Source organism: Mytilus californianus, unplaced genomic scaffold, assembly GCF_021869535.1.
Source record: "Mytilus californianus isolate M0D057914Y unplaced genomic scaffold, xbMytCali1.0.p SCAF_2, whole genome shotgun sequence".
Classification (NCBI taxonomy): Eukaryota; Metazoa; Mollusca; class Bivalvia; order Mytilida; family Mytilidae; genus Mytilus; species Mytilus californianus.
Window position 1 is genome coordinate 77,525,619 of NW_026262668.1, and position 12,272 is coordinate 77,537,890.

At 31.2% G+C, this 12,272-nt stretch overlaps 1 protein-coding gene across 3 annotated transcripts in view; it reads left to right on the forward strand.

Moving 5' to 3' along the window:
* The window catches only part of LOC127728228 (neurogenic locus notch homolog protein 2-like), an 80,102-nt gene that overhangs the window by 2,494 nt on the left and 65,336 nt on the right, over positions 1–12,272 (forward strand). For all 3 annotated transcript variants that reach the window (XM_052235454.1, XM_052235453.1, XM_052235455.1), the window contains exon 3: positions 12,110–12,246. In XM_052235454.1, the coding sequence (XP_052091414.1) occupies positions 12,110–12,246 (137 nt within the window). The remainder of the gene's footprint in view (positions 1–12,109; positions 12,247–12,272) is intronic.

Here is a 12,272-nt window from a genome sequence, read left to right on the forward strand (position 1 = left end):
GTGATATCTTTGTTGAGCTTGTTTTCGGACTTCTCACACATACTTCTGTTACTTAAAATAATTGAAACTAGCACACTTTCCATCTGTTTGCCTTATAAGATTATTTTTTCTTGCAAATGACACTAGTTTTATACAGCCCTGATAAAAGGATATATACAGTTGAATGTACCTTAATGAGACTGTAACCTAACAACAGAAAAATAATGAAAAGAAGTCAAATTATGTTAGCATTAACTCCCAAATATTACACCTTGAATTTTCGTGTGTGATCAATATTAAAATTGTAGATTGTTCATTTTCAAAATATGAAAATAAGGAGATTTGGTATGATTGCCAATGAGACAACTATCCACATAAGTGTAAATGAAGTGGATGTAAGCAATTATAGACAACTGTAAGACCTTCATCAATGAGAAAAACCCAAACCGTATAGTCTGCTCTAAAAGGCCCTGACATGAAAAATATGAAACAATTCAAATGAGATTACTAATGGCCTAATTTATAACAAAACAATGTAGGAAAAATGAATATCATTATGACAGACATGAACCAACCACAACCACTGAACAACAGGCTCTTGACTTTGGACAGGCACATTAGAATTTGGTGGGGATTAATATGTTTGAAAAAGAATGTATTGTGTAATTTTGCCCTATAAAAACTAAACTCTTGCAAATTTGAACTGAAAAACACATCAGTAAGATTAGATAAGAAAATAGAATAAAAAGAACAATCTGCAGACAAGAGGAAAACAGAAGAACAGCAATAAAAGCACTGTACCTTTGCTTTGTGTATGTTTTGCTGTGCAAGTACTGATTTTGTGTCATGTACCCCATATCATTTCTTTTCTATTTTTTTATACTGCACAAATGTAACTCATTGCTGTACTTTGGTATGGTATAACATTCAGTACCATATTGATGTTTTTCACATTTTATTTAACAAGTAAGTTCAATACATATAAACATACATGAAATGTTTCTACTTCAAGATAATACAAATATACTTGAGCTACTGTATGTGTTATAAATCTTAGTCTTTTTTCACAATAGAAAAATCAGATAAGTTTGACTGTGTTGACTATTTCATTGATTACAGTGTTTTATTATTGGCATGTTTTTGGTCCATTAAAAAATCTTTTAAGTCCAATTTGATATTTTTATCTGATAGGATGGAACTTCTAAATCTTTGTGACAATTGTTTTAATGCAGTCATTAATTAGTCTACTGTAAAGATGATTTAAACACTGTAAAGACCATTTAAAGTTTTATTGAATAACTCTTGCCTTTGGAACAACACTCTTTGGACCTATGATTGTCTGCATAACAATTTGTTTTGTGTTCTGCAGTTATACATGTATTGACATTATTTTTTGTTTAAATCTTGAGCTAATGCACAGTTACTAACATACCTGTTTGTAATTATAAGCTATACACAAACTGACAAAGTTTTGATTGTAATTTATTCTTGATAATCAGTTTGCAATGGAGTATTTTGTTTGTTTTGAGATTTTATTCACTGATAATCCCAACAGATGGAATTTCTTATAAATGTGACACTTTTTCTTTACTTAAACATCTATATGAACACATGTACTGCATACACATGTAAAAAGTAAAATAACAAAAATAACAAACAGAAAAATGATGAGATGTTCTTCGACATAACCCTGGTTCATTAACTTTCTGCCCAGACACTGGTGACATTTTATACAGTCTGAGTAGTAGTAAATGTACATGCATTTACAAAGACTAACTGCCAGCAGAAAATCAAAGTACCTGTCTTTGAAAATGTACTTGTTTTAAGGCCACTGTGCATGGTTTTGCTGATCAACTCATCCATACACATAAGCACAAATAACATATACCATGCAGTAATAGTAGCACTCTTCTGACTGGTATTAAGGATCAGGAGGTGTATTTATACTACTGGCTAATGATTAGTAATGAAAGTGAGAAAAAAAGTGGATGCTTCACTACATTCATGTAAAAATCATTAAAAAAAAAGATGTGTAAAAAGCACACAGAATTACATAGTACAGAAAGCTGTGTCTTTATTACTCATCAACAATGTATATTACAAAACAAGTCATATTATATGCACAAGGTATTTACTTGTTTTATGAAATCTTTTCATTAAAACTTTTTTAAGTGAAATAAAATAATTTGCCATCTACATAACCATACATTATGTACATATATTTATGTGTTAAAGACATGAAAGAAGGGCAATCAAACCTATTTTTGTCGAGCCTGCGACTTTTGTCACAGAAAGCTCGACATAGGGATAGTGATCCGACGGCGGCGTAAGCTAACTTCTTAAAAGCTTTGTATTTTAGAAGGTGGAAGACCTGGATGCTTCATACTTTGTATATAGATGCCTTATGTTACAAAGTTTCTGTCTGTCACATGTCCATTGTCCATGACCTCATTTTCATGGTTCAGTGACTACTTGAAAAAAAGTTAAGATTTTTTGTAATGTTAATTTCTCTCTTATAATGAGTAATAGGATAACTATATTTGGTATGTGCGTTCCTTGCAAGGTCCTCATGCCCTTCAGACAGTTTTCACTTGACCTCGACCTCATTTCATGGATCAGTGAACAAGGTTAAGTTTTGGTGGTCAAGTCCATATCTCAGATACTAGAAGCAATAGGTCTATCATATTCGGTGTATGGAAGGACTGTAAGGTGTACATGTCCAACTGGCAGGTGTCATCTGACCTTGACCTCATTTTCATGGTTCAGTGGTTATAGTTAAGTTTTTGTGTTTTGGGTCTGTTTTTCTTATACTGTATGCAATAGGTCTACTATATTTGGTGTATGGAATGATTGTAAGGTGTACATGTCTAGCTGGCAGGTGTCTTCTGACCTTGACCTCATTTTCATGGTTCAGTGGTCAATGTTAAATTTTTGAGTTTTGGTCTTTTTTTCTAATACTATATGCAATAGGTCAACTATATTTGGTGTATGGAAATATTTTTATGATGTACATGTCAGTCTGACCGGTTTTATTTGACCTTGACCTCATTCTCACGGTTCATAGCTCAGTGTTAAGATTTTGTGTTTTGGTCTGTTTTTCTATTACTATAAGCAATAGGTCAACTATATTTGTTTTATGGAAGGATTGCAAGCTGTACATATCTGCCTGGCATGGTTCATCTGACCTTGACCTCATTTTCATGGTTCATTAGTCAATGTTTAGTTTTCTTGGTTACGTCTGTATCTTAGAAACTATAAGCAATAGGTCAACTATGTTTAGTGTATTGAATGATTGTAAGGTGTACATGTATTTCTTGTTTGGTTTATATGACCTTGACCTCATTTTCTTGGATCATGTTAAGTTTATTTGATAGTTGTAGTAAAGCTTTATATTTAGAACTATCAACATAATATCAATGATTAGTAAAGAAGGCAAGACATTTCAGCATGTGCACTCTTGTTTAAGTTTGCCATAGATACAATGTAATGATATAAACCATTGTGATTCTTTCACACACTACAGCAGTTCTGGAGCAATCAAGTCACTGGGGCTTAAATTATGGTACATGTAAAGTTACTTGCATGTATGATGGCTCAGTTACCCTACATGATAAAGTGTATAAATAGTAGTTTTATTTTACTTCTACATCCCTCCTATATTATAAACACAGTACCACTATATGACCTACATTTCACACATGAGAAACTGAAGTTTTATGCTTAAATTGAAACTCACATACTCTTTGTTTTTTTATCACAATGGACTGCATTTTCTCTTGTTTGAAAATGCGCTTTATATAGGCAGCACATTTCTGGAATATTTGAGGGACTGCAATTTTGATCTGGTGCTTCAGTTACTTGTTAAATTTTGCATTTTCTCAGAGACATTTTAAGATTAACTTATATATTTCAACACTAATAAAAAATTAAGTTCCAGGAAGTTGATACATCCATATCTTCCTGACGTATTATCCACAGTAGTTATTTTTAGGGTGTATTTATTGTGATTAACAGTGTTGTAACCCTGCTTTTTGCAGCTATAAAAAAAGTTAAAAAGATAATTCATATGCATTGCTCTCCACTATTCTGGATTTTGTATTGATACAAGTACTTTTAAATACTATTTAAAGTGTTTGCTACGTACTCAATATCTATCTATAGCTAATATTCAGTACATAAAAGAGGAAAATTTATAAATATTAATATTCTTAAATATGATATGCCTTTCAAAAAATAATTGCAAGTTTTGAAATGACCTTTGTTAAGACAGATGGATCTTTTTGTGTGTCGGAATTTTAAAAGGCAGCTGTCTAGTTAACATAAAAACCAGGTGCCCTTAGACATGTCATAGAATTTGAATATGAGTGAATTGTCATAGAAATAAAATTGTGGTCTTTCACCTGGCTGAACATTACTTTAAACCATATTTACTTGTATTGGAGAAAAACTATATTGATGGAAAAGTTAGTAATATTTCTCATCTGCCTTTTGATAAAACAAAAATGTTAAGTTGTGGAAAGTGGTATATTCATGCAATTGTATTTATAATTGATTAAAGAACAACTGCTGTGGAGAATATGTTGGATTGGATAATAAGCCTAGTGAAGATTTAGGGGATTGATTGTTGGTAGTTTCACTCCCGTTGCAATCTTTCTTGCATATTCAAAATGTGGAAAAAAGTCCAATGATACTACTATTACAGTACTACGGGTGTGATGTAAAACTTTATTGCCTTTTTTATGCCCCTGCTGTAGGCAACGGGACATTAAGTGTTACCCTTGACCGTCCATCTTTCAATCCATCCCATTTTCGTTTCCCCACTCTAACTTAAGTTTGCCTCATGCAAATTTTATGAAACTCGTTTACAATGTTAAGAACCAAAACTAGCAGACAGAGATCAGATTTGGGCAGTGAGTTACATACCCTTCTAGAGTTATGCCCATTTTTTACTTGAAAAATTGCAAAGGCGTTCATATTCTTGGACACATTCTTCTTTTATTTTGCTTACTATAGCAATGTCCTATATAATATTCTGGTAAAAAAATAAATAAGGTTATTGATAATTGGTTTGGACAAGGGTGCTTTAATTTGTTGTTCAAGCTAGTTTATCCAAAATATTCAGCTATCACTTGGAGCCTGCCATTTGTCTGCCTTTTCACATTTTGAAAAAATCTGCTCTTAAAGCACTGAGCTGTTGAAACTACTCTGAGCTACCACAATGGAATGGTTCTGTATTACGGTATGTTGTATATCATCCGTGAGAAACATTCTTTTTTTGTTAGATTTATGTTTAAAGAGACGAGGGGAACGATTCTCCATCCTTAGAGCCTTTTGTCTGCTTTAGGTTTTTTTTTCTTGTACAAATCATTGAGTAAATGGAGAAAAAAAACTTTATCTTATAAAAAGTATGTGTATTTTAAAGGATGTTGTAGTTAGAGATTTACTTGATTTTAAAACTTTAAATTCAAAAAGGCCATTGAACAAAATTTATCAGTGGTGACCTGAATCAGTCTAGAAATATCTAATCATTATTTGATTAAACCTTACTAGTATCTTACAATCTTCAGATTTGCAAAATCAATTTGATTTGACCATCTGCCTATATTTGACCATTGGAAGTGGACATAGCTATGGTCAGCTAAGATTTGTAGGTGCCTTCAACTACCTGTTGATAGGATAGCCTTTGGTCATTGTGTTATCTTAACTATAATTCATTCATTGCTTTAGGGTTTGATCATCTTTTTGTTTGCTTTTCAATCAAAACAGTTTCAAATTTATGGTGAACGTTAATTGCATATTCACATTCACAAATTGACAAGCATGAATATTCATACTGGCATGACTAGTTCGAATGCACATGTATGCTGATATGGTGTGGTTCCTTAATGGCACAAAAGAAATATTTATTCATATATTTATCAAGCTTTTATTCACATTCTCCATCTTCAGCAGTGAATGAAAATCTCATTGAATTTTATTGGTCAAAATGTATTGTTAAGTACAAAAAATATAAATCATGAAAGGAAACCAGATTTAGAATGACTTTGTCACAGAAACTAAAACTTATGAATTTGTAACAAAATTTAAAATATTCTTGTTTATAACAAAGCTTTAGCACTCTCAGATTATATTTGAACAGGTTTTCATTCAGCTTGAGTAATATTTATGATTTATTTACTGAATCACTGATATCTTGGGAAGTTTACAATAAATGGCTCATAGAGCAAGGTTTAAGAGCTTGTGTAATAAACAGCTATAACTCAGGTGCAATAAACTGGTACCCACACCTGTATTTTTATTGAGTAATTTCCTGACACCTGTTGCCACCAGGTAACAGCTGGTGTCATCAATGTCATACTTTATTATCAAGGTAGCATTCCTACACAAATTTAAAGGAAAAAAACATATGCTGATATTCATTGTACATGAATAAGAAAAAAAGATTCTTAAAATTTACATTTTTGTCAAATATTTGGAAGTTGATTTTTGAGAATTGCTGTTACATTTTTATGTATTATTAACTGTAAAGCTACAAAAAACAATTTTAGTAATTCCATGTCTTTTTAGGATGAAAATCCACAAGTATTTCTTCAGCCAGTCAAATCTCTTAATACATGTAGCTAGACTCTGTCAGTTTGAAGATGGCTGCATCATCCCTCATTTTGTAAAGGTAGTAGCTAGAAAGAGAAAAAAATGTTCAGCTTAATGCTGAGTTTTCAGTTCTGTCTTGGAACTAATGTAGATTAACAGGGCTTTATTGGTTCAAGTGATAATGTTTTGTTTTCTATTTTAAAAGTAGGAAGCTTTTTATAAATTGGGAGTCAGCCTTTTTGATACCATCATAAGTGTAAATGTTGGATCTTGAAAACAAAACTCATCAATTTAAAGTTTTGGTTGGACAGTGGCAGTATTTTTATCATGTTTTAGACTGGCACAAAATAAAAATGTTATTACAGAAAACAAATAAACCAAAAAATGTGCGTGAACATTGTAAAGAAAGTCTTGTGAAATGTTGAGAAAACAGACAGATAATTACTTATATTATATTACAAACTATTATAAAATTGCCAGAACTATGTACATGATGTACAAACTAATTATATCTAACCAAACATTCACTACTATATTTTGGCGGGTTTTTCTTTGTCCTGACATCTGAAGAAATTACTTGACCCTTAGAAAGACTTGTAGTACTTAACTGTACCTGTAGCATTTAATAATAACAATGACTGGTTCTGATTAGACAAAACATACATAGACAGGCAGGTGTTAATCAAATAAAGAAAGCTTTAACAATTAAATTAGAATACTTATGTTAAAATAAATTTGTATTTGTAATCTCTGTTGACATTTGAATTGAGCAGGAGCAGGTAATTAAGATGATTAAAGGAATTTTACCTGATAACACCTTTATTTTACCTGAAAAATAAACTAACATTTATCTACAAACCAATTTAAACAGACAGTTAACTGTTACTGGCCATCTGTTAAGATTTTTGATAAAGTTTATGAAATAGAGATCTTCAAAATGTTGAAAATTTTACTTCTTTTCACTTGTTAGTTATTGCCAAATGATCTGTAAAATTGTATTTGTAGTTTTCCCTTGATGACTTCATTCATGTATTGTATACAACAAACATCTTAACCATTTGCTGTCAACATAAAGATTTTCAGTCATTGAAAAATATTGCTTATCACCTGACCTTTTATGAGAGAGGCTTTTAAAGACCATTTTTGTATACATATAGAAGATATTGGCAACCTTGGAAACAAATTTCCCCTACAAACTTTTTCATCTCTAGGACATACAGATATTTGCACAGAATCCACCCAGTTTAATGGCCATGTTTGGACTGTTTTTCTTGTAAATTGTCTGCTTCTTGTCTGTTTACAAATCACAGTGTATAACTTTAAACTGTTTTTAAGTTAAGTCAAAGATAGAAATCCTGATGCAAATATATTCCAATTTTTCATTATTTTACAATTTAATTATTAGATTTTAATACTATTTGGTGAAGAAAAAAACATTATGCAAAAATTAAAGGTTTTGAAATTTCTTTAAAATCCATGTTTATGATTTGTTAGTTTTCAGGATAAATAAATAATTAAAATATGCTAAAGAGAAAATCATTGACTGACTTTGGTTTACCAGAAATTTTGTTGTTTAATTGTTTTTCCAGAAGAGCTGTGAAGTGTTTATTTTGTGCAAACAGTTTTTGTAGTAGTTTGCTTAAACTGAAGTGTCAGCTTCTTTGCTATTTATTTCCCTTCTTGTTTCATAGATACTTAAATCATCATTTTAAAACCAATAAAAATTGTTCAGAGTTTTCAAATCATCATTTTAAAACCAATAAAAATTGTTCAGAGTTTTCAAATCATCATTTTAAAACCAATAAAAATTGTTCAGAGTTTTCAAATCTTATAAATGTTGTACAGAATTTTGACATTGTGCTCACAGTGCTGCTGAATTGTTTCAGTATGAAAAGTATTATTGTAAGAGCTGTTTTCATCTTGTAGAATGGTTATTGGATGATGTCAAATGTTATTTTTGTACCAGGATTGAGAAATTTTTCCTATTATACTTATTTTGAGTTTTGATAACAAATACGTATGAATTAGCTTGCTTGGCATCAGGTTAACTATAATAGTATGAGCAAAGGAGATGAAGCTATACTCTCAAGGTATTACAATCCTTGTGAGGATGCTGAAAAATATTTTAAGGATGCAATCTTATGCAAAATATATACAATAACATGTATATTAGTCACATTTAAATGACGAGATCTATTCGAAAATAAATTGTCATAAGATATTAAAGACCTTAATGCACCACAAGGGAGAGTAGTACATAGATGTATGGTTATCTGAACTCCAATCCAGCAGTGAGGAGGCATTTTGGGGGTATGTCTGTTGAACTGGATCTGTACACTAACAGGTTATTTTCATACAAAGCTTGTCCAGTTTGAATGGGAACAGTAAATTCTGATGCTCTTTGTTGGCAGATGCCACACTCTCTTTATAGTATTGAACCTTTGCAATATCACTTTGGGTCCATAGTAAGCATTTGCAAGACAATATTTCTGCAAAATTTACCTCTTCATTGACTTTTCAGAAGCTACTTACTTGATTTATTATTTATTGTTTAATATTTTCTCATCCTAAATATTTGTGAAATATTGGCAGCTGGACATTAAGCATGCTTGCTTAATGAATGACAACAATACATGTCTTCTTTGGGACATATTAAGGAAATAATCCATTACAGCAAACATTTTGAAACAATATGAACTGTATATTATCATGGAAGTAATATTAACTTACTTAACTTTATAATATCTATATAATTGGAAAAATTGAACTCTTTCTTTACAATTAGTTTAATGGGCTTATAAATGCAAGTTTCTTTAAGATGCTAATGAAAAGAGAAAATGTGACTGAAAAGCAGTGAATGTTCAAATAGCACAATAGAGACAGAGATAAGATAAGCTGATGACAAAATATCTTTGTCATACAGAAGTTATGGTCTTTGAGTGATTTGAAAATAGGCACAGAAGGTGGTAGGTCAAACGCCTTCAAAATACAGAAAACCCTGTTTGCTGCCAATTTGACAGCTCATTTCTTGTTATTCAGTTATTTGGCCAGGGTCTGAATATAGTGACTGCCATCTTATAGCTTGATCAGTTTAGTTTTCCTCTAATAGTAACAAAACTTTATTCTACCACTGTATTTTAAATTTTGCATTTAGTTTTGTCATGTCTGTGTTTAGTATCTGTTTCTTATTATTTTATACTGGATTGAACATCAATTTCATATAACAAAAATAAAATTATCAATTAAGAGAGGAGAGTATAATAATCATACTACCCCACTTTTCCCTTCAATTTTCTTCTTTGTCCATGAGATATATTCAGATTTATGCTATATTTTTACAGAGCTGAGTAAATATCAGTAGAACTTAATAATGCCTAATATAGATTAATTATGCCATAAACATACTTATAACAGTATTCTGGATGACAGTTAGAGGGGGGTGACCCATTAATCTACAATAAACAGTGTTTATTACACTGGGGAATATTGCAATTTGTATATCACACAACTTGTTTATTACACAACACAGTGATATTGTTATAAATATTATTATATAAAGTAAATAGCAATTAAGCAATATATCGGTAGCATTACTATCTGTTTGATAATAGTATATAACATTTGTACTACAAATGTAGTTGACTAATTTATTGTAAAAAAAATTTCAACCTAGTGGGAATGGATGTCTCTCAATATCTATAAATAGAAGTAATTGATAATTGTTAATACCCTCTCAGAACAATTTCCATATGGACAGATTGAAGGGAGAAGAAACGCACACACCTTTTAGAAAAGGAATCTCCTATTTTCATTGTAACTTATTAATACACCATAAGAGACAAAATTGTCATTTTATTACGTAATTGCTGTACACGTGATTTTAGATAAGGGGTTTAAAGTTAAAGGATTAAGAAGACCCATTTAGTTGATACTTAGGGCAAGGATCTTAGTCCTTAGAGATTAACTGACTTAGGAAGCCACAAAACTTTGTTTCTATCCCATGTGATTGGGTACAAATGTTTTATTAATTATATTTATTTAGAAAAGTATATATATAAAGAACATAAAGAAATACCTCTTGGTGAGTCACTTTCCAAAAATGCTGTTTCAAGATTGTTCAAGCTCTATTTTTGCGAATTAAAAAGTTTCTAGTTGACACTGCCTTTAATTGAACTTGTGATGGAAGAATCATCTATATTTATAAATGATAATGAAACACCTGCAAGATGCATGAATAAGAGAATGACCATCTACAGTAATCTTGAAAATGCCTAAATTAACCAAAAAAATAAAGTCTGATAACTCTAGAAGGAACAGGTCATAGAAATTACAAATACCTTATCATAATAAATGTTTGTATTTACTGTGTAGCATCCTTTTAGTTAGAATATAACATGTTCACAAATTTTAACAACAGACCACTTTCTGTTCTAAACAAATCCCATAAGTATGGAAATACTAGACTGATATCAACAAAAAGGATAGGCGTATACACTGATTTCTTATATGTTAAATTTTATTAAACGAAAATATGACAAAGAATGTTGGTTGATAGTTGTCTTATTGGCAGTAATACCACATCTCCCTTATTTTCAAATGAGATAACAAATGATAATAACCAAAACTGAATTGTAAGTTTGTGTTGATTGCCAAAAACCGTAGTCGCCAAAACATAAGATAAAAACAGTGTTTTTGTAACTCTGGGATCCATCTTTTTGTCAAGGTTTATGTATTAATGTTATTACTGTGACTTGACTGTAAGTGTTGCTCTCCACCTATTAGAAGTAAGTTTCATAATAGCAATTTAGTGGAATTAAAGTCTTAGAGGATTATAAATATGGTTTATCTGATCACCTTGACTGAGTTTTTTATGGCCCCCCGTAGGCAACGGGGGCATTAAGTGTTACCCTTGACCGTCTGTCTTTCCTTCCGTCCCATTTTCATTTCTGCACTCTAAACTTAAATTTGCCTCATGCAATTTTTATGAAACTCATACACAATGCTAAGAACCAAAACTTGAAGACAGAGTTCTAATTTGGGAAGCAATTCACTTACAGCTCTAGAGTTATGCCCTTTATAAATTGAAAAATTGCAATTTTTTTTTACTCTAACTTTAGTTTGCCTCACCCAAATTTTATGAAACTCATACACATTGCTTAGAAATACAAAACACAGACAGAGTTCGAATTAGGGCATTGAGTTACCGTTCTAGAGGTATGCTCCTTTTAAACTTTGAAATTTGCAAAGCTTGAGCGGGGGCATTCGTGTCCCCAGACACATTCTTCTTTTATTTTACAGCAGTTGGTTAAGATTCTGACAAAACAAATTGCAATTTGCGAGAATTTGAATGAACTGCAATAGGTGGAGAGCATAGTAATACAAATGATAAAGAGACACAGGTTGACCATATGTTGACCTCTGGAATGTTTTGTGTTTTTTTGTATGTATGTGCTTGTATACCCTTGTGTTGCAGTCATACTCAAATGTAACTCACATTTTGTTTTATTCATGCAAACAAAAATATTTGTATATTTTACAGGTGTCCCCAAAGTTATATAGGTACCTACTGTGAGTTTGATAATCCTTGTGGTCCAAATCTTGATCTTTGTATGAATGATGGAACCTGTACTGTAATACAAGCTGGGGGAATCAAGGCAAGATGTGATTGTAAATTAGGTAGGTATTGTTGGGAGCAAATTATA